Source organism: Halichoeres trimaculatus, unplaced genomic scaffold, assembly GCF_033239565.1.
Source record: "Halichoeres trimaculatus isolate MK-OKI-2021-1 unplaced genomic scaffold, fHalTri1.1 fHalTri1_scaffold_6, whole genome shotgun sequence".
Classification (NCBI taxonomy): domain Eukaryota; kingdom Metazoa; phylum Chordata; class Actinopteri; order Labriformes; family Labridae; genus Halichoeres; species Halichoeres trimaculatus.
The window spans coordinates 31,233,069-31,261,065 of record NW_027437184.1 but is presented as its reverse complement, the minus strand read 5'-3'; the positions used below and the strand labels follow the sequence as shown (position 1 = coordinate 31,261,065).

At 39.6% G+C, this 27,997-nt stretch overlaps 1 protein-coding gene across 3 annotated transcripts in view; it reads left to right on the top strand.

The window, feature by feature from the left end:
- LOC141791833 (vacuole membrane protein 1-like) overlaps positions 1-27,997 on the top strand; it is an 87,065-nt gene that overhangs the window by 35,825 nt on the left and 23,243 nt on the right. For all 3 annotated transcript variants that reach the window (XM_074672493.1, XM_074672494.1, XM_074672495.1), the window contains 4 exons: positions 607-849; positions 12,013-12,144; positions 22,789-22,869; positions 23,182-23,298. In XM_074672493.1, coding sequence (XP_074528594.1) covers positions 607-849; positions 12,013-12,144; positions 22,789-22,869; positions 23,182-23,298 — 573 coding nt within the window. The remainder of the gene's footprint in view (positions 1-606; positions 850-12,012; positions 12,145-22,788; positions 22,870-23,181; positions 23,299-27,997) is intronic.

The following is a 27,997-nucleotide window of genomic DNA, read 5'->3' as shown; positions in this document are numbered from 1 at the left end:
ACAGACTTCTTTTCCTTACTTTTCCTTTATTATTACTTCTTATTGTCACCGTCCTGTGGGCACACATGCTGCAAGAGAGTAAGGTGTGTGCTTATTTGTAAGTGCATGTGTGTGGCTTAATAAATGAAGTTTACCAGTGAAAAGTTAATATTTTTGTGCGTTTTTTTTTAATAAAATGTGCCTGTAAATCAACACCAGCCCTACATCCATCGCTTAGTGGAATGACTGATTTGTTCAGTCGTCTTGTGTAGGTTAGTAAACAAGCCCCCTTTCAGCAGAATGGTCTCTCTTGATACTAATTGTGTTTTTTTTTATTTCTCAATGGTCTGTTAGACTCATTAAAAAGGAAATCAGAGGGAGTGTTCACTCCTACAGCTCACAGTAAAAAGCAGAGGAACACTTTTTCTGATGTTTGAACTAAAGGAGACATAACAGTCTGAATGTCATTTAGGATTTGATTCATGCTGTCACTTTCTCACTTGATCAAAACAAGGGGGTCTTCCCCTGACTCAGAACAACTTCCAACAGGTAGACTCACTCCCACTCTGTTTCTCACTTCTTTTTATTTACCCTTTCCATCTCTGTCTTTCTCTCTCTGTTTCTCAGGGACCACACATCGCATCGGTGACCTTGGCAGCCTATGAATGTGGCTCTGTGGATTTCCCCGAGCCACCCTATCCAGACCAAATAGTCTGTCCCCAGCAGGAGGCTCGGGCACCTGGCCCTGATGCTGAGCACGTGGGCGTGGAGGCAGCAGGGGCGGACCTCTTGGTGGGTGCAGCAGCTGTCCAGGGAGGCATCTCTCTGTGGACCATCATTTCAAAAGTCCGCTTGGAGGCTTGCATGTGGGTGAGTGCTTCTGAAACACAGAACAGAGACAGAGACAGAGGGCAGTTTTATAAATGTTTGTCATGGCTCAGTTTTGTCTGCAGGGATCTTGAACCTTTGACACAACATTAACTAGAAATCTCACTTTGGGCTTTGAAAACTGTTGTGTTTCAGGTGAAGACCAAATCCCAAGAGGTAGAATGGAGCAATGCAAACTTATATCCAAAGCAAGAGTAAAACAAGCCTGTAAAACTTTTATCAGGAAGTAAAAAAGAAAAAAAATGGAACAAATGATACATCAATCGCACACCCAATCAGAGAGAGCCATACAATGAAAGAAAGATTTCAATGGGATGTAAAAAAGAACACAGTTTTGACGGTCCACAGAGCTCATCAACATATATTCAACAGCGGAAATCTAAACATTTAGTCAAAGCAAACAGGATGCTGTAGCAAAGCTGTACAGCCTAGCTTAACACGCTTCACTCTGATTTGACCACTTTTGCCAGGAACAAGTAATCTTTCATTTTTCTTGTAAAAAAAATCTGTATGCTTTTTCTTTGCGTCTCGGGGAGTGACAGGAGTCACGTGTTCATCACGTTTTCAGCATGTGAACAACTCACGTGTAACAGCAGTTAGCACACAAAGGTAAACAGAGGAGGAGAGGAGAGATGTGCGTTTTCTAGCTGAAAACACAGTCACTGTTTTGAGTTTGTCAGCTAAAGGATGACAGTATTACAGTTCATCGTTCAGTCTGTGCTGGCAGTTTGCTTAAGATCTTTGAAACATTTAAGAATCAATCAGAGAGAGATCAGCACACTGTGACCATAAATGCTTGAGAAGTTGTTTGACTTTTACCTGGGGGAAAGGTGAGTCCTGTCTTTTGCTGTAACTCCCTCTATTCCAAGAGCTGAACCCTCTATTTAGCACAAATCCATCCGTTGAGCAGCAGAGCAACATAATGTAGGCTACAACGATGGGAAGCAGGGGCGTGCCCAGACTTTTTAGACCGGGGTGCCCCAAGCAGAGTACTGAGGGTTATGTGAGCCCACACTTCAGCAACATTTATTTTTGCTTTTTGTTTTACAAATACAGGATCAACAGACTAGAGCTTTAATAAAAAATGAAACTGATGAAAAACAAACTGGACTAAAACAAAGCATTAAAAAAAAATAATGTTTAAATCTAAAATCCAACTAAACATTGCTGTAGTGCACCAAAAATAATACTGTAAAAGCTTTCTTTAGTAGTATTTTGAAATTCAAAATGTATAAAATGAATATTTTTGTTTTTAGTTGTAAAGTACACGTTTTACAACTACCACTGTCTGCATGTTCCTTTAGAACAAAACATGTAGCAGTGTCACATGCAGGTGTTGTCGGCAGCTGTAACTAAGAAAGTAACTTGTAATCTAACTTAGTCACTTTAAAATCAAGTAGTCAGTAAAGTAACTAAGTTACTTTTTAAAAGAAGTAATCAGTAATCGGATTACTTTTTCAGAATAACTGTGGCAACACTGACTGATACAGCCCCATTATCTGGGGGGGGGTGTAAACAGAATGAATGCAATAAAAAATGAATGTTTGCATTTTAATTTAGATTTATACAAACTGAGAAATAAGTTTTTGTCTCAGTTTTAATGTATGTTTTTTTGCACCCCATGCCTCTGCCTTCTTTATTGAAAATAACAGAGTGACAATGTATTGATGTGGAACTTTATCTTTCTGATAATCTGGACACAAATAACATGTCACAGTCATCAAATCCTTATATTTTAGTAAGTAACAGAGTGATTTCCTGTAAAACAGTTACTTTGAGCTCAGAGGACATGAAACCACCATCAAGAGCTCAGTGGATGCATCACAAAGTTAAACAGGTGGACTTTTTCACCTGAAGTTGTGACTGTTGAAACATATTTAGATGTCCAGTTTGTGTGAAATCAGTTGCGCTAACAGGGTTATTGCTGGAGACTACAGAAAGTGTTACATATGAATAACCCTCCTCTGCTAGAAATGTCTGTCCCTCTGCAAAATACCAATCTTTGTTGGCAGTATAACTTTATGTATGGGTAGAGAATCTTCTTAAATCAGCTCACCACATCAGTACTTCTTGGGTCCTCATGGTGGCACTACTGACAGAAACCCTGCTCCTTACCTCTCAGTACTTTTTGTTTCCTACAGTCAATCTGATATCTGAATTTAATGTTTAATTATTGTCTCAAAATAGATCAGTTATCACAGGAATGTTGACATGTGACATCTTGTGTAAGCCTACCACCCCCCACAAATGAAGAATACAGAGCATGTTGTTCTTGCTTTTGAACATTTTTTTGCCATATGACTTATCTGGCATCAGACTTATGAAAAATAAAAATATTAGCACTCAAAAATTCTTTTGATCTAATTTTAGAATGTCATCTGAGTTAATCTATTGAATTCCAGAATTACCGTCACATGGGGTTACTGATAACTTTTATATTTCTGGCACTTCTTCTGTACAGGCCTCAACTTTAAACAGCGTGTATTGCGTTCATTGTGGGAGCAAATGTATTCATTGATAACTTTTTTTTTTTTTTTTTTTCGGAAAACCCCAGCTTACCGTGAATTTCCCTCATGCAGCAGCGGTGGTTTCACACCTCAAACCAGCTTTGTGGCTGCTGAGAAACATGTCCTATTTGCAGACTTTGGTTCAGGGGTAGAAATGTTTTAGATAAGAATATGTTGCAATAAGAACATAGTGAACCTTATAAAACAAGAGCAACCTGCTTTGACATCCAGTTACCCTGCTTCGTACCTACAGCATCACTTCTGTCAGTTCCTGTTCTGTCTCAAGCGAGGCAGAACTGTTGAGCATTCAGAAAAGAGAACTTGGTCACTGACACTTGATCTGAACTTTACCACTCATTGATACTTATTTCCCTGAACAGCACATTGTGGAAGAAGATGAGGTTAGGGGGAAACACAGATCCTGAGCTACTTCTTCACTGCTGAGAACTTAACAGGAACCAGGCAGAATTTCCAAAACCTGGAAGTTGCCTTCAAGCTTCCTCGTTCTTTGTAACTCATTAACTTATCACACACATACACACACACCACATACTGCGAAACTAGAACCAAAAGGCTGCGTTTGATTTATGTAATACATAAACATCAGAACACACCAAAGCACATTAAAATGAAGCTGCTGCAGCATCTTCCTGCTTCCTGCCACCCACATGATGAAAAACAGTGACTCTGGTCTGTGTTTAACCCTTTAACACTGAGCCTCAGAACATCTGCCTGGCCTCGTTTGCTTATTTTGACTATAAAAAGTCAAATCACGTCCTGTGAGTAAAAGCTTTGGCCCATTTTTTTGGAATTCTTCTAAAAATTCACTATCTGGAAGTTTTTTACAATTTACTGCATGTTACATGAAATTAAAACAGTATAAAATTAAAAATAACACATAAATGGAGTTTAATTTTGAAGGCTTAGTGAAGAAAGAAACACTGTACTCAATCATAAATAACAAAAAGAAAAAAATAATAAAACATGTACAAAAAGATTCTTGAGTCTTTGTCTCTTATTTTGTAAAAAAAAAAAAAAAAAAAAAAAAAAAAAAAAGATGAGAGCATCACCAGAACCTCAGCATCCCCACGGCCTCTCCCTTTCCTAGCACACAAGCCACTTGAGGATGGCTGCTCCTCATCACCAGACGAACTGAAAGTAGTGGAGAAAGACATCACTCATACTGTGTAGGACAAACAAGGCATGGCACATTGTTTTACTAAAGTTAGCACACAATACAAGCCTCAAATCATCACACACACAGTACAAAGAAGACTTTGTACACGGTCCTAAAATAACACAAAATATCCGTTTTGACATGTACACATACAAGGAACATACACAGCATAGTACTCTGTTTTAAGAAGATTACTTCACATCGTCAACATTGAATTACACACGGTACAGACAAGACAAGACTTTGTGCATGTCAAGCTACCTGTGCAGTAACATATACAGAGTAAAAACTAGATGAAGAGAGCTTCATTTGTCCTGAATTCAGGATCTTCTTTTTGGCATTTTTTAACAAACCTGGTTCAGTTTTTCTGTGCTCTCCTTTCATCCATCTGCTCTGTACGCTGTGTAAATTCCAAGCTTCATTTAATGCCTGAGCGAAATGAAAGTAATAACCACATATTGGCTGAAAGAGCAAAATTTTAGCTTTCACAAACCATTGGAATTTTTCTGATTGTGCATTTCCTAATTTAAAGAACCACTGAATCCACTGGGAAATTATTGTTCATGACAAGACACCCCTGCATATTACCTGCTGTTATTTTGAACTTCAAATTTTTTTTGAAAAGCAAAGTAATGGAACTAAAACTTGTATTAAACCACAATTACAAATTAAAATTCAATTATTAGTAATAAACACTATGCACAGAGCGCTTATTAATTGGCGTGCAGTGGCTTGGGCATTTCTGGTTACTAAAGAAAAGTAGAAAGTGACGTAAACAGTGTTATGATGGCAGGGATAAAATATATAAGGTGTTAGCTGGAGTTGCCTAAAGTGTAGGTATCTGTCCAGGTATCTCGTACAACACCATGTAGCAAGTTGTATAAAGGCATTAAACTGTACATGTTTTTATTTGTTTGGAGTTTAGAAGGTAATTTGCTAACACTAGCTAACCTAAGCTAGAAGACTTACTTTACAAGTTATGAGCTTCAGGTCAATCATATATTAAAGTAAGTTCAATTATGTGTATATACCTCTCACTTCATGTGTTTGTACTTTTATTAAAGCATAATGTAAAAACGGGGCTACAAGAGGTCTTCCTGAGAGCCCACTGATACATAACTCTCCTACAAGATATATGCTAGTGGTTAGCATACAACCATAAAAATTCATCTTTCAGCAAAATTTAAACTTTCATCACTGAACATAGAAACAAATGTAATATTCTCGCACAAGAGACTCATTTTGAATCCATTCAACATGTTCTATAGCTCTAAATCTACAAAAACGCTACAGAGCACTTGGCGCTAGCTTGGTACTAACGTACATTGTAAATTGCATTACTATGCAAACGGTTAGCATTCATTGATAAAACTTTGTTTTTCCAGCAGAATATCACCTTTCCTCACTGAACACGTAAATGAATATAAATAACTTCCTCACAAGAGATTAATTTTCAGTTCATTCAGCATGTTATATCTATACTACAGCACACAACAGTGGTTTGGAGATGGCTGAAAGAATCATCCCGTCTTGGAAAGGACACGTATGTACGATCACATGTAATTTCCTTCAGCCAGTTAAAAATCAGGCCACAACTAAAAACATCAACATAGCTGTTAATATTAACCATACAGCAACAACGAAAATGCACCGTTTTGGATGATTTGACTATAAACATTCAATATTATCATTTGGTAGCACTCCATGGTAACCGAAAGTTTACATGCCACCTTATTTTTAACTGTGCATAAGGCCTACTGGTGACGTGAAACAAAACCCATCCTCTCACAGATTATAGTGTAGGTTTAGAAGGACTGTTATATAACTACAGAGGGACAAAACTTTAACAACTAATAAAAACTTATACAAAAATCTTTCTTAAAAGAGGCAGAAACATTGAGCAAAACAAAAATTCAATTACTAAAGTCAAGAGAGAAGGAGCCAAGGAAAGGGAGCAAGGATGTACTCACATGTTTCATACCTAAAGTCATGACGCACTACCTTGGCCTTGGCACAGTGGAAGAACTAGGGCTCTGGCCTGGTCCAGTTTCTTGTGAAGCCTGGACATGACATGTAGCTATAGTTTTTCTAATCCTGGTGACAAAACATCCCCACTGGTGTAATGTAGATGTTGAGAGTTTCCACAAATCACCTGGAGTTTGGGTAGATGTGAGTTTTCTCTGTTGTTGTCCATTGGGCTGACTCAACTGACTTAACTTAAGAGCGCAACACGATGACGTAAAGCCATGTGTTTGTGTTACTGTGATGTGATGACATATGTAGAGGAGGTGAGCGTGCTCGGGCTCAGTTGGAGCCGAAGCAGTGTGAGTGCAAACCAGCAGGGGTCTAATGGGAGGGGGTGTCATTTTGCACAGAGCAAGTCAGCGCGTGAGGGACGGTAATGGTTATTCAAATATTTTAGATTTTGCATATTTTCAAATATATTTTCTAATAATTGGCTCAATGGTTTCAGAAACCTTGGTGCCAGTATTTGAAATAAATTCAGTTCAGGCCAATGGAGTTGAGAGAGAAGGAGAGTCAGACTGACAGATGGGCAGGCACACAGACAGAGACAGATGGACTTAGAGGAACAATAAACACGATAATGATGAAAAATTGCAGACTAATAACATCATTCCCATTTATAACAACAGGGATAATTAGACTGTCAGTTAAAACAAGTTACAACAAGTGAAAGATTATGAAAAGCAACAAGGGGTCGATACAGCACTAAAAAAAAGTTGATAAAGATTTAGTGACATGCAATAAAAGACAGAATTACTGTATATAATCGGGTGATTTTCATTCCTCCAGCAGTTTAAGCCTGTAACTCTCTCCATTGAAGTTATTTGATACACGACCCGTCTTGATGTATGACATTCTGCTGGTGTGTATGATTTTAAAAAGTCAGTATCTTTGATTTACTGTGGAGGTGTTACAGCTTTTCTGGCATCAAACTCGTGTCAAGTTTTCTTTGAGCTCCCTGGTGTCATATAGTCCTTCATGTTTGTGGTTGTGTGTGCCACCCAATCCCTTTGGATTTGCCCCCACCCAGTCCCTGCCACACCCCCCTGTAAGCCTAGCCTGGCATGACCCCGGTCTCGGCTTGTCAGCTTTACAGTTGGAGACACCTGTTGTGCCCACGGTTACAAAGCACCCACGCCAAGTGATCCCCCTCCTCCTCCTTCTCCTCCTCCTCCTCCTCCTGCCAGGACTTCATCGTGTGGATTCACTGATTATGACACAGGAGACACTCCCCTCTCCAGCACCAATACCTCTTCTTCTCCTCCTCTCTCCTTTCTCTTCCCACTTTTCTTTTTTTTTGGTGCCTGGTTTGTTCCCTCTTGAGGCCTCTCTGTCCTCCGCTGCAGCACCCTTAAGTGCTCCACTTCAAACACCACCACTGTGCAGGTGGACGTTTTTCATTGCCCCCTTGACAAGCGCACACACACACACACACACACACACAGGCGAGCACACACACAGGCAGAGCCACATGCACGCTTACAAACAGAGGCAGAGCTGCTGAATGGAGCAGCTGCCAGGGAGATTAGGGCATGTCTCCATTATGAGAGAAAACTGGCAGATTTCATCAAAGGCTGCAATGTTAACAAGAGAACAGGGTGTCTAGATTAAAGATGCAGTCTGCCAGTTTCTTTTGGAGTAGCACTGCTGCCCGAGAATGATTGTTTTGGCTTGTTGTCGCTGCCATGGTTTCTAACTACCCACTAATCATCCTCTGGCTCTGCCATGGAGCTCCAGACAAGTAATGTGGTGGTGATTAGTTAGTTATGCTGTTCTGCTGGACTGAATGAAGCGTAGATTGTGCTCCAGTGTGTGTGTGACTGTGTGTGACTGTGTGTATGCTAGGGTGAATTGTACTTGTCGTTTCCCTGCTGTGCATCGTAGGATGTCAGGGATGTGTTTGGGCCTGAAATGATCTGTAACTGTAACTCACACTGACTCTATCCTGAGCATCTTCTCTCATCCCCCCGTGCAGCCCCTGTTTCCCCTCCTGTGCCTGGAAACATTAGAGTAATGAGCAGTGAGTTACTCCAAAAACACTGCATTTCTTGGCGGCTGTTTTCATTGTGTTAATTAAGACTGTAACCCTCACTCCCTCACCCTTTACTCCCCCTCCTTGTCCTCACGTTTTGGCGGTACGAACTTGGTGAACCGACGAAGAGCTGAGGATTTATTTCCCTCAAATCACTTCCGCTTTCTCCCCATTAAGCCCGACCGTTTTATAACTACAAGCTCCTTTTGGCTGTGAGATATCGATATCATGGTTTCCTGCAGACCTCCTGGGCTTGTTCGCACTTCTTAAATTTTCCAGAAACGCTGCATTCCACACGTCCAGAGTACGCTGCAGCGCGGCGTGTTGATCTGCTGTTTGGAGGTGGCATCTGGTTTTTCACCTTCCTTGGACCTGTGTTTTTATGTGTCCATTATCGTTTAATAATCTGGGATTTTCGTTCTCATAAATCCTTTCCGTTTTATTCCTATTAAGCATTCTGATCACACAATCCCAGACGTCAAGCTGTGCAAGCTCCTTTGGGTAGTGGATATTGATATTTTTGCAACATTAACCCTCCTGGAACCACAGTAACAGGCTTTTAGTGAAAATAAGACTGTTATAAAGATAAAAAGAATGATTTTACAACAGCACAGGGCAAAAAAACAAAAAAAGAGTATGAAGTAATAACAGCAGCCACGGCATTTGAATACATGTCAGTAAAATGGAAAGAAATAAAAAGTAATGCTTTCTCTCAGATGAGCAGCAGCAGTAATTGTAGTTTTTATCACACTGTCATTCATTTTAGTCAAAATGACTTATTGTTCCAAACGCAGCTGATTTCATTTGGAGTGGAGACGCTCTAAGTGTTGTGTGCTCAGTCTGCCTGAGAGACAAGTATCTGAACGCTCACATTGCTGCACAGTGTGAATAAATACTTCATAGGCACTGCTGATACTTCTTTCTGCTTGTTCTCACAGCTAGGCCTGGGCTGATAACAAACTTTGCTGGATGATTCATTGTCCCACAATTATCAATGAGTGATTCTATGATTAGGGGAACATTTCAGGAATACAAAAAAGTGAAAAATCTGTGCTTTTTTGTTTAATAATCTGTTTGATTGCAAATGATACACCTGGCATGTACTTAATTCATTAGTTGGCAAGCTTGAATTCTTTCATGTTTAGATTTTTAAAAAATGTTGGAGCATATTTTTGTCAACCGTGTTAAGGACGAAAGTTGTGACTACTTTTTCAACATGAAGCCATATTAAACTGAAATAAGAGTAGAGATGGGTGCCTTTCACATTTTTAACAACACAGTACCGATGCCAGGTATCTGGCAATCGGCACTGGTACTCAAAGGTACCAATTTTTCGGTACTTTTTTGTGTTTATGTGGTAAAAAATACCTATTTGTTTTATAATAAAAAATATATATTTTTTTAGATTTGACATATTTATTCTTCAATATGCAACCATGTAACGCTGTGTTCATGTCCACATTTACATGAATCTGTACCCAGTACTTTTGACAGAATTTGGTCGGTACCTATAAAAGTACCTAATTTGGTACCCATCCCTAATTAAGAGTTATTCAACATTTCTATGCAAGACTACACTCCCTAGAGATGTCCCTCATCATTTGTATCACAGGTTAGCCTAAATTTAAAAGAATTATGGCACAAAATTCACATGTAACACCGTTGACAAAACATGGTAACACAGTTGACTGGACAAACCTGAGCCAACTGCACACCTTGAACATGGCACCATCTGACCTCAATCACTTTATATTTCTGTGCATTTTCCTCACAGTTTTTCTTTGTTTTTACATTTACAGTAAGGACACCAAGAATGTTGGTAACACAGTTGACGAACAATTAATGCGCCCCATGTACAGACAGTCATTCTGATGCAGTATTGATGAGGAGGATTAAAAATATGTAACACTTTCTTCATGGTTCTCACCAAAAAGGATGTGACTTCAGTTGATTTAAGTCATGTGACTTTGGAGCAAACCATTACTGATTTATAGGGTTTTTTTCAATGTGTAACACGATTGATGCAGATTTCTCGGACACACACAAAGTGAATTATTTTATCCATATAAATTATTAAAATAGTTTTGAAACACCTTTGTCATACTTAAATAATTACTTTGAACAAATAATACTGTAAGTTGTATTAATTATATTCTCTATTCTAGTGTTAATTTTGAAGAACAAACTTGACATCTGAGGTATTGGACAACACAAAAACTGCAAATTCCAAAACATGATTTGCATTTTTAGCTAAATAAATGATGGAACCTGTTCACTTTCTGTATTAAAAGAAAGTGAAATGTCATCCAAATGACCCACTGTAAAATTGGTCATTGCTTTAAATGAATATTTAGTAAAATTATAAGCATATCCCATGGACATGAAATGGACCCCTAATTATAGAATCACTCCAGTATTTTATGGGACCAAATTAGCCACTGATGTGAAAATGATATATCATAATTATGCAGCCCACCCTTTAAAATACAATCAAATGTTATTTCTCATGGGTATTAGTAGAACAAACGCACCCAGGTGCTGAGAGAGATGCACAAAATGAACCCTCTTGTCATTTCTGGGGTCTAGAGCCTTCAGTCGCTCTGCTCCCCTGCTCCCCGTCTCTGGAACTCCCTCCCACTGGATCTGTGACATTGACTCATTGACTATTTTCAAATCCCACCTCAAAACCATCTATTCCGCCTGGCCTCCGCAATCTGACTGTCATCTATCTTACCTTTTAAATCTGTTTTAAACTTTTATATATCCATTTTTCTTTTCGAACTTTTGTTGAAGTGTTTTTAAACTATGTTTTGTACGGCGTCCTTGGGTGTCTTTAAAGGCACCTTGAAATAAAGTTATTATTATTATTAGTACCCAGCCTGATTGGAAGCAAACAGGCGATTTATTGAGGCCAACAAAGTATTGAGTTCATGTCATTTGTTGTATGATTACTTGATTTATTGACTATCACCCTAGGCCTTCCCGCAGTTTGAGAATCTTTTTTCTGTCATAACTTTTTATTTTTCACAGGAAAAAAGTAAAGATACTAAAACAAATCTGAATTTCTGTTTCATTCTTTTGCCCTCATTTTAACTATCATTATTATTATTATATCATATTATTATAAACTGATTTACATAAAAATCATGTTTTCTTGGATGATGTGTTTTAGATGTTTGAATTTTGTCCCAGTATTTGGGTTTTGCAGCTCCTTAGATAGACGCGTGGAAATGTAGTTTTGTTTGTTTCACCCCACATAGTAATACAAAACTATAACAGACTGTGTGTGTGTGTGTGTGTGTGTGTGTGTGTGTGTGTGTGTGTGTGTGTGTGTGTGTGTGTGTGTGTGTGTGTGTGTGTGTGTGTGTGTGTGTGTGTGTGTGTGTGTGTGTGTGTGAGAGCAGGGTGCAGGCACAGCTATAGGAGAGCTCCCTCCTTACTTCATGGCTCGGGCTGCGCGGCTGTCCGGAGCTGACCCTGATGACGAGGACTACCAGAGGTTTGAGGAGATGCTGGATGAGAGCCAGTCTGCTCAGGTGACTCCCTGCATGTCCTCCCATCATCCTCAGCTCACACTTTGATTTACTAACCCCTCCCCCAGTCCTCTTATCCTTACAACACTCATTGAGTTAAATTATAACCTCTGTAATCTCTCACCTCTTCAGCTGTCTTGCACCTCTATTAGTCTTTATCACTTTTAACTTTCACAAACCTTTTCTTCCTAACCATGCTTTTTTTCCCTCAGTTGTAGTATTTTTCCAAATCGCTCTCACTGAGGTGAACTCTATTGTTCCTCATTTATCGTATTGTTTGTTCCCCGTGTGTTGATGCATGTGTGTGACCAAGCCCCGCCCCTGTTTCTCAACAGTGCAACAGGAATCAAGTGCTTTCACAATGACATGACTAATGTAACAGCAACTGTGTACTAGAGTAAAATGTTCCCACCATCACCAGCCCTTCTTCGTTTGAAAAATTTCCTGATAAAAAGAAAAAAGGAAAAAAATGTCCTCATATCAAACATCCCAGAAAATGTTTCAACAGCGCCAAAGATCTCACTGTAAATATTTATTTTGTAACCTCTGGTGACTGGTGATTATGAATGGTGAAGGAGGAGGAATGAGGGGGAACTTGCGTGTGTTCTACTAAAGGCTTTCGTCAGACCCGTTTGCCCTGACACAGTTTTCATCCCCAGGAATGCTTCTTTCTGAGCAGCACGTGGGTCAAGCAGCCAGACAGGTCAAGTGCAGCAGGATAAGTGAATCCATCAATGGTTTCAGCTTTACTACAGAGTCACTCACGCTCTCATTATTCAGATAAACTACAGCAGAAAGTAAAAAGCTGGAAATAATCTAATAATTCAGTGTTAACAGAGCATTACTCAGGCATGCTGCATTTGTCAAAAGCAGGAAACTGGAGTTAGATCATGCCTTTCTAACAAGTCTTTAATCTGATTCATTCCAAAGTAAGCACAAATCCTCCTCACATCATAACCTTGTATCTGGAGATGTGTGTGTTTAGGGATGGGTACCAAACTAGGTACTGATTCATGTAAAATCAAAAGGTACCATGTTTAGGTACCTAAATGCATCCTTGTGACTGTGAGGGAGAGGAAGAGTAGGCGATTTTCCATGCTGGACATGAACACAGCATTTCAAGGTTATGTATTTATATTTCATTATTAAAGAAATTGATATATTTTACCACATAAACACAAAAAAGTACAGAAAATTGTTGAGTACTGGTATCGATTGCTAGGTCATGAGCACCGTATCGTTTCAAATGTGAAAGGTACCCATCTTGATTTCTCTGATTTCAGATGCTAAATTTCAAGAGAATGTGTTTATTTTATATGAAAATGCTACCATGTTGGCTTTTTAAACAATTTCTATAATATATTTTTTTAACTTTTTATAAGTAAAGGATAAATCCAAAATTTGGTCAGCAGAATGTAAAAACAAATGAACACGCAAGCAAACAGAACAATACGATACATGATATTCAGGGTTACTGTAATAATATTCAGTGTAAGCAGTCAAAAAATCCCTGCATCATGATATTAGAGGCATCAGTATGAGGTTAAATTTGTGCCATCAGAAACTGAATTTGAATTAAAATATTGAATTTGAAAAAGCATGATGTGTAATCAAGTTTAATGTTTTGAAAATGATTTTTTCTAAATTGAATTAATTTTTTAAATTGAATTTGAATTTGTATTTTGCCTATGAAAATTAAACTCTTTTTATACTTGAATTCAACTTTTTTTATTTATTTAAAATTCAAAAACACAGAATTCAATTTCAATTCACAAAAAGCAGATTCAGGTTTAAAATTCAATTTCAATTCAGAGTGGCACGACCATTACGTCATCTTGTGCCCGTTGGGGAGACTAATCAAGCAGATTCACTGACCCCTCTACACGTCCGCTAACTGTGCTGACACACCAGGGCTGTTGAGTTAGCTGTTGTTAGCACGCCCTGCGTTAAGTTCACAAATACCACACGAGGGACGTAAATAACACTGTGGCAGCATTTCTACAAATATAAGTTGAACAATACTATGGAAACGGCTGATTTAGTGTTACAAACATTTGTCAGAAGTGCCAATGAACTGATTATTACAGGAGCTTGATAACTGTTTAGAATGGGGAGCAGCCATCTTTGATTGTCAACTCTTGGGTGGTGAGGGGCGTGTATGTGATTTAATTCATTTCTATACCGGCTGTCCCTTTTAGGGTTGCGGGGCGGGTACAGCTGTCACTGGGCGAGAGGTGGTACCAGTCACCAGTCGATCGCAGGGTAACAGTGGACAGACAACCATGTGTATTATGTGATTTTAAACTTGATTATTCAACCGCTGGTCTTCAGCCATTGTTGAACTGACGATCGTCCTGCTCAGGGGAGGAGTGGTACAGCTAGACACAACACAGGAGAGTACGGGGATGTGTAGAGGGTGTCTGTGAATCTGCTCAATTAGTCTCCTTAGAGGCACAAGATGACGTGACGGTCGTGCTGCTTTGAATTGAAAATGAATTTTAAAACTGAATCTGCTTTTTGTGAATTGAAATTGAATTCCGTGTTTTTGAATTTTAAGTTTAAAAAAAAGTTGAATCAAAGTATAAAAAGAGTTGAATTTTCATGGGCAAAATACAAATTCAAGTTCAATTAAAGAAATTAATTCAATTAAAAAACTAAATTCATTTTCTAAACATTAATTTTCAGTACACATGCTTTTCAAATGCAATATTTTAATTCAAATTCAGTTTCTGATGGCACAAATATAACCCCATACATCAGGCTCAAAAGAGGGATCGCAAACTTTATAGGATTGGTCTGTTTTTAAATGCAGTCCGAGGGAGGGATGAAAAGTTTGGGGAGGAGTTATGCCGTAGTGATGTAACTTGATGTGCATTCAATTCAACATTTTCTGACACTTACGGCATGGATTATTTTCAGATTGACTGATGCTGATTTGGTGTTGAAGGACTTTGAAAAGTAGAACCAGAGATATTTTGTGAATATGTATAAAATTTGGCACTGTGCTGTTTTCAAATATCTGCAGAAAAAGGGGTTAACCCCCAAGGACATTCACGCCGACATGGTTGCTACATCAGGGGATGATGCTCCAGCTTTATCAACTGGTAGAAAGTGAGCAGCTGAATTTAAGAGGGGTTGGGGGAGTCTTGAAGGTGACCCAAGGTCCGAACGTCCTGCCACAGCAACAACTCAAGAAAACAACCCAAGAAAATGCATGCCAAGTTTCATGTCATAACTCCTTCCTGGTCAGGCTATAAACTTTTCAGCCCTCCCTCGTATTCATGTAAGGTACTCTAATGGCAGCAGATCAAGCACCACTGTTTCCCAGCCTTCAACAGTTGATACTTTTTATTGATCCACTGCAGTAAAATCTTCTTCCTGGCTGCATAGGTAAGCATGCAGAACAGCCTCTTATTATGTAAACAAGAACTTAACAGCGTCACCTTGATCTAAGTTTGTGCAAAGATGCAAGAGTGAAGGGAGGAGTTAACAGCATCCTTGTTAAAAATCATGTTGTTCCTGTTTAGCAAACTAAAGATATTCTAATTTTGTTTCAAAGTGTCTTTCATCAGCTCTGAGGATGTTGAGGCAGGTTTTTTCCCTCTGGCTGGGTCATATGACGCAAATAAAACTTTATATTCCGCAGCAGCAACATGTGATTCATTGCCTCGCCTAGGTTTTGATTTTGTTGATCATTCCTCTGTTGATTTTTATGAAAGTATACAACGATATACAATCGCAAAATGCTCATAAATGTTATGTCGGGATATGAAGCCGTGCTGCACACAGTATGTCTTCATTAGGTATTGCTCTTGTGAAACAGTGCATCAACAGCTTTTATTTTCTCTCTCAGCATCACACTCTGCACCGCACACCAACCAAAGACACTAATACTGAAACAGACACAAGGAAGTAAGAAAAGCGCGGTGAGAAGAGTACGTGCTGCAGCTTCACAGAGAGCCGAGTCGCTGTAGGGTCCACTCTAGCTGCCTGATGCTGTGGACAGCTGGATAGGTTGGCACCAGCATCAGACCACATGTGTGAGTGGAACTCTGACATCACTTACTGATAAAGTGCTGCTTCCCACTCAAACGGTGAGGAAAGCGCAGAGACAGTGGACGACACAAAACGGACAACACGGGGAACAGGAGGGTTTGTCTTAATGATGCTCTCAGCGCTGAGGAGCTCCCGTGTCTGTTTTTTCGCAAACAAACTAAGAGAGCGCTGCAGGAGGAGCATCGCCTGTTTGCCTCGCATCCATGATACGGAGGCAGATTAGAGTCGACGCAGCAGCTGTTGCCTTCTCCTCTCTTCTCTCTTCTCTCTGAAATATTGTTTCTTCCTCTGTTCTTCTTCTTTCTCACGCACCGTTCAACTCCCGCTGTGCATTGCACACTCTCTGTCCCTTCCTCTCTCTCTCCCTCCCTCTCTGATGATATGTGGCAGCTGTGTGTATGTATATAATGTGCCTTCGCGTGATTGGACAGCATCTGGAGGCAGGTTGCATGCACCAGCGAGGACCTGCAACATACGGAAACATTTTTTTCTCTCGCCAGGGCTTTCACCGCTGCTCGGATGTTCTCAGGGTTCCCTCTTTTGCTCGAGGAGATTCCGCGTCTTAGTTTTTTTTTCCTGCTTTTCCGCTTTAACTTTTTTTAAAAGATGGACAGAAGAATTCATCCGCTCTGGATTTGTGTCCGTTGCAGTTTGTTAATTAGCGGATTGTAGGCCCAAGTGGAAACAGACTCCACCGGTGTTGGATACGTGGAGCTTTGGTATCATTTGATCTCTGTGTATCAGACAGGCAGTGGTTAAATTTTGTCCTCATGGACGTGAAACCCCTCCACACGCACTCACGCTCAGATCTCTCCCACACACACCCTGTGGCAGCAGCTGGATTAAGATGCTGACTTTGTCCCCTACACTCCAGTCACAGAGGACTGTCGGTGCCAGCAGCTTGACTTAAACCCAGTGGTATTTCTCCAAACCAGCACGTGCCAACTTCCTGCCACAAGTGCACGTGATGCTCAGCAGCAGCACAGCACTCAGGAAATTTTTTTTCTCATTCATTCAACAGAGCTATTCAAGAATAATGAAGTCATGCTTTTTCTAACAGCTCCAGACGCTGATGTCATGAACATCAGCTTCTTTTTTTTCCCCCTCTTAAATCTTTAGCTCGTAGCGCTCGTGTACTGAGGAGGAATCCTCAGACCGCCTCCGAGGATCCTGCCTGCATGGATCCGGTTCATGACTGCTCGTAACCTGATAATGAAGATATTTCCTGCCCTGTGTGTTTTTCTTTCATCCGGCACGGAAGGGGTTAACAGTCTGTGAATTCTTGATTGCCAGCTCCCAGTATCATATCTCCTGTAACTCAAATCAGGGCCATCTGCGCTGGGCGTATGCCTGCCTTCCCCCCTGGCCTACTAAACTCAAAGACTCTCTGTGCTGTGGTTTGCCCGGCCCCGTCACGTGACTTCTCTGAAAGTGCCCCCTCCCTCCTCCTCCCTCTTTATTTCCAGTAAACTGTTTGAAAGGAGGGGGGTGAGTCAGAGTAAAACCAGCTTCCCTTTAACCACAGCTTGTTAAAGAATTTGTCAACGTGGACTCAGGGGTGCATTTTTTATGTGTGTCTGTGTGTGCGCATGAAAGACTGTGTGTGTCCATATAGGTTTCAATGTACAGCTCTTCTTTTTATTTCCTCTTGAAAGGGGGACTGTAGCTTAACGTTGCGTCAGGACTCCTTAATCACTCCTCTTCCTGTGCCTGGGCGAGCAGGCGCAGACTTGTTGGAGTTAATGAGATGAACTTTAGCCGTCATCGTGTCGGGGGGCTCTCGACCGCTCCGGAGATGTGTGTCTTCTGCGTGAAAGACTTTCATTGAGAAAAAAAAAGGAAAACAGAGAGGAAGAGAGAGCGCGGGAGAGAAAAAATGTGCGTGGGTGTTGACTTGTGTATAGGCTATGCATAGATTTTTCCTTGTCAGACACTTTGAGTTTCCACATGGAGCAGAGCGCCTTGTCGCTGCCTGCTTTTTGTCTGTGTTTGAACTCTGTACCCCATCATCACGGCTGAGGAAAGCTGCTCTGCAGATCTCTCCGAAAGATTCTCCTCTGTGTCTGAGAGGGGGAAACCTCTCGGCACCTTCAGATAAAGAAATATCTAATCCAGCAGGGATGCAAGTTTAGATTCATAACATGCAACAAGAGGAAAAATCTTATCAGAAGTTGAAACTAAAAAAAGAAATCCCATACCATCCCCTCCAACAACAACAACAAAAAAAATCTGGAAGAAACGTTGGTTTAAAAAAAATGTCCAAACTTCTGTCAGCGCCTTACAGTAACCAGACATTAAAACTATCTTGTTAGAGAGAAAAGTTCTCCCTGATTCAATAAAATTCAAGTCTGGTCATGTCACTGAGTCATTCTTCTCTGAGCAGAATTTTATTTCATTTCAGTAAATTGTCCCATGACATAATTTCATTAATCGCCTTATTTGTTACATCAATTAAACCGTTTTTACCTCGATAAGCAGCGTAAGCTCTCACTTTAACAGGTCTCTGTTTTCATGTCAGACAGGTCAGAAACATGCTGTAAAAAGCAGGACTCCAGACCTGTAAAGTGTTCCTTTTTGAACCTATAAACAGCAGATCATATGTGATTATTCTGCGCTGAGGTCGGCTCCATGTGGGGTGACTCTCTGTAAACTGCTGAGTAAAGCATTTGTGCCAAGCATCCAAACCTGGAACCAAAAGAACTGCCATGGTTTTAATGACGCTGCACCCTTGACAAGATCTTACCAAATGTAATTGCTGCTAAGCCCAGCCCTGCGGGCCGGTGGTGACAGGGGTGGTGGAAGAGGAGGAGGAGGAGGATGAGGGAGGAGGAGGAGGGGGGGATCGGCAGGCAGCACTTGGCAAGCTGCCTGGCAAAGATGGTGATTTTCCATAAGCCGTCAACAACAGAGTCTGGATGTCTGAACCCCAGCCATCCAAGATAGATGCTTCCTGGGTCCAGAAATGCAGAACAGAGAGAGAATCCAAGTACAGAGTTCAACTATAGTAAATCACAGTGTCACAAGTTCACACACACACACACACACACACAGGCATGAACACACCCTCCCCTCACCTCCTCTGGGACCCTTTGTTCACTGCTGTGGTGATATTTCCATGCTTGCTCACTGCATGAGCCTCCAGCTCAGATACAGCAGCTCTAATGTAAACAACGCACGTGTCATGATGTCATAAAACGAAGGGGATTCACAGGCGCTCTCCATGGGAACGCTCGGGTCTGTCCGCACTACAGCAGCACCCACACTGGTCAGGTGTCTCTGGTCCAGAACCAGTCCTCAGTGGTTCAGCTGTAAACCAACCATACACATTCCTCCTCTCCCTGTCTCCCACCAGCTGAGCAGCGCACACACGCACACGCACACAATTGCACACATGGGGACAGGCTAGAATTAAAACTGCAGACTAGTCCAAGAAGAAACCGTCCTGATTGGACCTCGGTGGAGGCAGAAATTCAAACCGTGAACCAATCAGATTGCATGTCCCTTCGCTCCCCCCACCAGCGCCTTATTAGGCGACCTCCCATGTCTCTCAAATTTCCTGACCGCTCGGTTGCACCCCGTAGAGAATGTCATCAGCACTGTACTGGTTTTGTTGACCATATTAGGTATGATCATGATCTGCCAGCCCCCACCAAGCCTCAGATTTTTAAATTTACACAATGCTAAAAGAAACAGAGGCCTAAGATTTAGCAGAAAACAATTTTTCACTCTTTTCTTGATAAAATCATTTGATGTTTTGTTTTCTATGATTTCATCTGATGTATTTACAGGAAAAAAATATTCTTAAAAAGTAAAATCCTCTTTCCATGTTAGCCACATTTGTTAAACATTTTTTTTGCTCAAATGAAGAAACCAGAACCTGAATGACTCACTTCTTGAAGGTTTTTCTTTCAAATTAATTATTTGGTAACATTTTGCATCATGAAAACATCATAAAGAATTAGAAAACATCTTCTTTGGATGAAAAACTTCCAAAAAGTTTCATAAAGTGATGAAAGTGAATTATAACAGACGTGTGAGTCAGTTTTATCCATCATTATGAAAGTGTGATTTTATTTAATGAAGGGTGTGTCATTTCGTAACTAACACTCACAGCAAAGTTTTAACATTTGCAACTGTAACAAACATTTAATAAAAAGACTTATCATTCTGAAAAACACAGAAAGAAGCATTTAAAAAGAAACTCCTTTAGCTCTTTAAATAACTTCTGCAAACTTGAATCCATGTAATTGTTACAGTGCAACATGGATGTGAATTAAAGCATTAAAAGTCTGATTTTTAGAGCATATTTTTGTGTATGATTAAATTGAAGATGTTAGGAAAGTGATTATTATATAAAATGAGTTAAAAAACACATTTACTCCTGTTTAATCTGCACAAATATTTCATCTAATGAAATATAACTGTGGAAGATTTTCTGTAAAACGGAAAACTTGAAAATTAAATGAAACAAGAGCTTTAAAAAGATTAGAATTACATGAAGTTTCCACTCAAAGATTATCTTTTTGATAAAAGTGAAACAATTTAAAACAAGTTAAATTATATCAACAAAAATAAAAATAAAAAGAACAAAAATCACTTTGTTTTTTTTTTTAGATCAACATAATTTAACTGCAGATCACAATCTGAGCACACTAAGGCCTTCAAAATAAAACATCTCTTATCAAATCAATTAGGGAACAACATTTTCTTTGTTTTTTTTAATTGTAATTTTTGTCAAAATTTAAATTTTTGCAAAGAAAAATCATTTCATAACAAAAGAATAATTAATTTTGATCAAACAATGAGACACACAGTTTAAACTAATCATTTTATAATTACCCAGATACTCAGTGTGTCCAAACCAGTAAAAAGGTCCAAGATCAGAGCTCAGGTTTGCAGCCCCACTGTGTTCCCAGAACTAGTTTAGGTTAAAATCCAAACAGATTGAGGCTCCTCTTCCCAGAAAAGGTATATTAGGGAAAAATGTGTGTCACTGCTGTGAAAAGAGGCTTTTGTTGAGCTGTCAGGAGGAATAGGGCGAGAGGGGCAGAAAAGTTAGAATATGTGAGTCATTGGAATGACCAAAGTCTGTTGTCTTCTTCTCACGTTCCCCCTGACAAAGGAGTCAAAAAACGAGCTCTGGAGGTTAATAAAAGCTGATTTAAACCAGATCAGGAATCTTCTGTCAAGAAAAATAATTTTTTAAGAGATAAGACTTTTAATTGTTTGAGAAAATGCAGCAGGTGACTCCGAGATTTCACAAGATGAATATGCCAACAAGATGTTCAGAAATATAACTCCCAGCTTAATTAAACTGCTGAGCCCTCATTTTATATTAAAACAGTCTCATAAAAAATATTTGTTATATTAAAAAAAAGTTTTTTTTAAGGATGAGAAAATCTATCTGATGTTGAAAATTCAGAGGCAGCATTTCCCAACTAAGACTTCTGATCACCTCTGCTTTTCATGTGAAAATCTCCAAATCTGTATAAAATAGAATAAAAACAGCAGAAATATTTTGAGAATAATAAGCATGTGTGTTAGATTTTAAAGAGTTTTTATGTTAAAAACAAAGTAGGAAAAAAGGAGAAGAGTTTGAAGACTTAAACTCCAGTTTCAGGGAGGAAAATCATCCTGGTTTAAAGTTTGTTAAAATATGTGTAACTTCAAAATAATAACAGTTCACACAGCTGTACGTCTGATTTCTGAAGATTTTATGATTCTGTTTGTCAGATTAAACTCAAATCAGAAATTAATAAAAGTCTAAAGTTGAGGACAAAACCACAGGAGCCAGAAACTAACAGCTGCTGCTTTTCTAAACTTCATTTAAAAACCATCTCACATTTCAAATTCAGCTTTTTTGCTGATTTTTCGTTTCATCTGGACACAAACATGTTTTTAGAAGTGAAATGAAAATTTTAAAAGTTTGTAAACTGACAGAAAATTTGTGATGAAGCTGAAACACCATCGCTGAGATGTGTCAGAGGAGTTGTGTAAGCAGATCTCTAATTATGAGATTTCCTCTTAAATCAAGATTTGATCTGAAATTCTAAAAATGTTTCTGATGCATCTGAAAATATTAAAAGTAATTTATTAGATGAAACACTTTAAAACTGTTGCAGCTGGCTATACACACTTACTCATCACACCTTTGATTTTCCCCCAGCAGCATGAATACTCAGGAAAAAGACCAAACAGTTTAATTTGATGCAGAAACTTTATCAGTCTTGGATTATTTGCTTTAACCTTTAAGAAATGTATTAATTTAAAATTGACCTGAAATTAATTTTAAAACCCCAAATAATGTCAAAAAGTTAAGAAAACATGAAACGGTTGAGGTAAAACTCAGTGTTTAGAAGGACAGCTTCATATTTTTCTGTCTGAGACTTTAGAAACAACATCCCCAGGAGTTATTTGTTGTTTTTGCAGTTTTGCATGTTGTAAGAAAAATCCGTTAGGCCGCTCTGAGACGTCTCCTGTGACTGCTGTGACATCTGTATTATTCACACTGTGTGCATCAGCTGAGCATCATCAAGTCCTGAGTCAATATTTAATCTCATATTTTTTTAACTTCTTCTTCTCCCATTTTAGGACTTTGCCACCCGAGCAAAAGTAGCCGTGCAGAAACTCATCCAGAGGGTCGGCTTCTTTGGGATTTTAGCCTGCGCTTCTGTGAGTCAGATCACATATTACTTTTTAAATCATGCACAAAAAATCATCACAGAGTGTGTGGCTCATCAGCTGTTTAAGAAAACAGTCATTTTATTCTGAATGTGAAAGAAAATGAGTAAAAAATGTAAATTGGACAATTTAATTGAGCCACACTCCACAGGTGAAAGTGTTAAAAACAGATGTTAAATTGGTGAAAATGAAGCAAATCTTTGTGAAAATGTATTTGAATATTATTTTTTCATGTTCTATTTGTACTTCTTGATTTAAACTCACAACAATTAAAGTCTCATCACTCCTGTTGTGTTCCTCCAGATTCCAAACCCCTTGTTTGACCTGGCAGGGATCACATGTGGACATTTTTTGGTTCCTTTTTGGACGTTTTTTGGCGCAACACTCATCGGGAAAGCAGTCATCAAAATGCACATTCAGGTGAGCGCAGGTTTAATCACATTCATTCATAATAGATGACGCTTTACTCAGTGCTGTGCTGTGTGTCTGAGTGTGCTGCTCTCATCTTTTACATTTCATATTCTGCAAACAGACAAACAGCTGATCTTTAATGAGCCAAAGATTCAGATTTGCATGCATCAGCTGAAGGAGGAAGAAGTGTGATAGATAATGGTTTGAGTAATGCACAGGCTCTTCTGCAGCTCTGTCCTCAGCTGGTAGTGAGGAGGCCATTTTGTGCAGCCAAAGTAGGGGCAGTCAACCATTTTGTGATTGCAGCTGCAGCACCCCCAGTAGCTCCAGTGTACAGTAGAGAAGCCAGACTGCAGCAGATTGAGAATTTATAGGAAAAATACATCCTAACCCCTGAATAGGAAAATGCTGTTAGGAGACTTGGCTTCACGAATGTTTTTTCTAATCCTGGAAAATCCTCAATTTGCGTCCAGGAATTTGCAGTATGTGTGTGATTACCGCCAGGGCTCGACTTTCTGTTCTCAGAGCAAACGCAGGAATTTTCTCATTGTGACTCAAAGACAAAGGGTTAAAAGCAAACATTTTTTCACAGTGCCTCACTCCTTATCGTACGTCCAGAGCTTTGTCCTGCAGCGGTCTTGAGAGGGGAAAAAAAAAAAAAAGGTGGTGGTCCTGGGTGGGTTGGAAGTAGAGAGTAAGAGGCAAAGCAGATAAACATTGTCTGTGGGAGGTGATGGAGAAAGAGAAGAGGGAAAAGTGAGAGGGACGGGTGGGGGTTGCATGCATGGCAGGCACAATCACACACATAGGAGCAGATTACACCCAGGGGTCCCAGGGGCCCCCACTGACAGAGGTGTGTCCCTCTCTGTCTTGCAGAAAGAAAGACTTCACTGGGCTCTCTGGCATGTTTGGGGGCCCCTGGTCCCCCCGGTGTAGCTGCTTGGTTTCATTCTCCTCAAGCTTTAAATGCAAATGATTCAGTCATTATTCAGTGTGTGGGCAGAGACGGAGAAGTTTTGAAGAGCAGGTGACGTCCTCCCTCATGGCCCGACAGGCAACAAAAGAGGAACCTCAGTCTTCTCTTGTACGTGTTTGAAAGCTGCTTTTTGATCCACACTCATACCTGCGCTTCAGGTGTGTCCTCAGCAGCAGTCTCAGAGGAGAGGCTTCTCTTTCCTGCTTCCTTTCATGCTCGCTTAGCGTCATGCTTTAATGTAAGCCGCTGAATGGTGAATGTCAGGGCCTTTGTGACGCAGCGGGTCACCAGAGAATGAGGGTTGGTGTCATGCAGACACATGTGAGAAAGGCTGGAGAGGACAGAGGAGCTGTGAGGTGTGGTGGAGGATGAGCTCTCACTCGTTAAAAGTAGGATGCTCTCACTTCCCTCGTACCTTCAGTCCTCTTCAGGTTCTCGTAACTGATCTCTGAGGATCTGATGTCATGCTTTCCTCCTGTAAGTGTGCGTCGTTTTGTGCTTTTATCAGCACTACCAGCTATCTGAAATCAGCCAGTCATTATCATGTCACCGTCCGTTTCCCAGCAGACACACTTCATCTTTCTGAGTCAGCTTTCCTGTGTCAGACATCTTGCTGTCCCTTCCTTTTTTCTGCAGGATGACAGATCTCTTGTCAGAGTCTGTTTAGAAGATGTGGGTGCTCCAAATTCACGTTCAAGTGCATCGCTCCAAAACTTGTTTCTCAAGTTGCCGTTTAAATGTCGCCGTGGGGGATTTACTTACAGTACCGCCTTGTGTTTATTTTCTGAGAGGCACAGAAATAGTCGGACTGCAAATGTCAAACTTTTTTTTTTGAAGGTTGCACATGTCAATTATAAGTTTGGTTATTTTTACGACAACACTGTGACTGCGTGTCTTTCTCCTCATTGTGTCTAACCCTCAGTGAGGCTCTGAGGCTTTAAGACCCAGTTTGGAGAAGTAATTATTGGGAGACTTCCAGTTGACAATGCATGTATGACCTAGATGACATGTTATGCAACTTTACAATGAGCACTGTAACAAAGAGCGCTGTCACATGTGATTATCAGTGTTTGAGGTGTCTTGGTGCGGAGCTATCTTCAGTGTAGTCATGGGGAGGTGTCGTGGAGGCACAGTTATTTTCACTCATTCAAACCAAGCGTGGTGTGTTTCACTCTGATTATTCACTTTAGCTTTAACAAATCTACACTTCACTTGTTTTTTTGTGGTGTTGGGAGTTTTTACAGTCTTACCTGTTGCTCACATCCTCCCTGTCTGCTGCATTTGTAAATTAAAACCTCTTACCCAAATATTCATTAGTGTGTCATTAGTCAGGACTACAGTTTTGACAATCTTTAAGACAGCTGATTTTTTCAGATTCAGAGTTGTTAGAGTAATAATTTTAAGATTTTAGTGTGTATGTTTTCATTAGACATGCATCAATTTCCTTAATTTTGGGGTAATCGGCCCATCCTTACATATAAAACTGACCGTATATACCTCTGGGAAGGTCTGACAGCCAGTCATTGTTGCTTTTTGCTCTGAGAGCTAAAACACAGGACACTTTATTATTTTTTTTAAGTTAAACCATAAAGATTTTATTGTTTCACAGGTATTGTTCAATGGTTTTCAATAAAATAAGACTGGAACATTGAAGGTATACACTGTCAGTTATAAAACATAAAAATCAGTATCGGCAGGTCAAGCTTTTTAAAGATCGATGATCGGTCAGAAAACTGTGATCAGTGCACTCCTAGTTTTAATAAAAAATGCTGATTTGACTGTGTCTTTGTATATGAAACTTTCAGCACAGAGCCAAACTCTGTGCTTACATGAATCAGTGTTAAAATAATAGTCTGTAAAGCACCTCATCACACAAATATGAAAGAATGCATTGTAGCTTCAGCTTATAACTTCTGTTGTCATATTGACATTTCAAGGAAGGAAACTAACTTTTCCTGCTATGTGTAAAGTACAGAAGTGTTATGGTGGGACAGAGTTGTTCCACCTTTAATCCTCCATCCACAGTGACCGTGTGTAGCAGAGAGCTACAGGGGAGAGTGGGGGCAGAGCTACTGTATGTGTATAAAAACTCTCTTTTGTGTCCCTACAGTGCTGTCAGGGTGTGAAATCATACACTGAGACAGCTGTATAATGCCGCTTCAGTGTGCAGCGTGTTGGTTAAAAGACACAGTGATGGTGAATTTTGTTTTGGCGCCGCAGTAGTTGTCATTTGTCAACGTCTTTGCCTGCTGTGTTTCATGTTGTAACCCGTGGATACATGTCTCTCCTAAATCTTAAATAACATCAAAAAACATTTTTTTATCACCACAAAATACTTTCAGCTTTTTAATTTTGTATCTTCAAGTTTTAGTTCTTCATCATTTCATTTTTTACAGCTTTAATCTTTTAATCTTTTATTATCTTATTTGTTTCTTTTAGCTTGGTTGTTTTATTTCCTTACTGTGAGTTTAACATTTTACTTTTACTTACCTTTAGTGTTTCCTCATGAAGGTCTCCTGATAGCGTTTCCTCAGTTCCTCAGGTCATCTGCAGGGATTTGAATCAACTGTGTTCACCTTGTGCACTAGGATTGTGGGTTGGTGGGTTTGAGGTGGAGGGTTGTACATTGATGTGTTTTTGTTGTTGTTGTTGTTGTTGTTGTTGTTGTTGTTGTTGTTGTTGTTGTTGGCTTTGTTTTGTTTTAAATTGTTAAGCACTTTGTGTGGCTATCATTGTGCATGAAAAGTGCTTTTGATTGATTGATCGAAAATTGGCAACTGAAAATTTGAGGGTACAATGAAAAAAAAGAAATATTTTCAAGTGTTTTTGTCTTACTTTCAGCAGAAAATAACTTTTTAGACCTAACGTGCTAAATTCACCTGAGCAGTCCAGAAAAATGTCATATTTCAAGTTCTTCAAAGAGATAAATGAGCTCTGAATTGCTTGTAATGAGTAAAAAAACTGTCACTGGACCAAGAGAAAAGTTACTTGAATTAAGACATTATACTAGTTTTAAGCACATTTTCGAGCACATTTCTCTTGTTCTATTGGCAGATTTTTTTTACTTGAAGCAAGACGTTTTCCTGGACTGACCAGTTGAATGTGGCTCATATTTAGTCTAGCAAGACAGTTTTTACTTGAAATAAAAGAAAAAAAACACTTGATAAGTTTCAGTTTTTTGCAGAGCAGCTGACTTGAGCTTCACCCCTGCATCACATGGTGTAAAGGCAACTACACACACCTAGACGTAAAATATGCTCAATGATACATGCTGCATGTATGCTCAATGATACATGCTGCATGTTTTCATAGAATATTTTTCTAATTGTTCCGAAGTTTGTGTTGGAAAAGCAGAAACTGGAGTAACAGTGCAACTGTGGTCTGTTATGTTGCCGTACCCTGCAGCTCATGTGTGGTATCAGATCATCTGAGCAGTGCAGACATTGATGACAAGGACACTGACACTTAATATTCTGCTAGTTTATAAAAAAAACAACACTTTTTTATGCTTCAGATATATAAAAAACTCAACCTGTCAGTAATCAGCAGTTTATGTGAAACAGTTATCAACTTCTGAGAAATCTGACAATAGCCACTTTGTTTTCAGCTCCTCAGCAGAAATAGAAACGTCAGATCTTTTGACCACCTGCTGTCAGAGTGAAACACACTCAGCTATGATAGAAACACCTTTTATGAGCTCAGTGTTTAAATTAAGACAAATATCCAGATCCT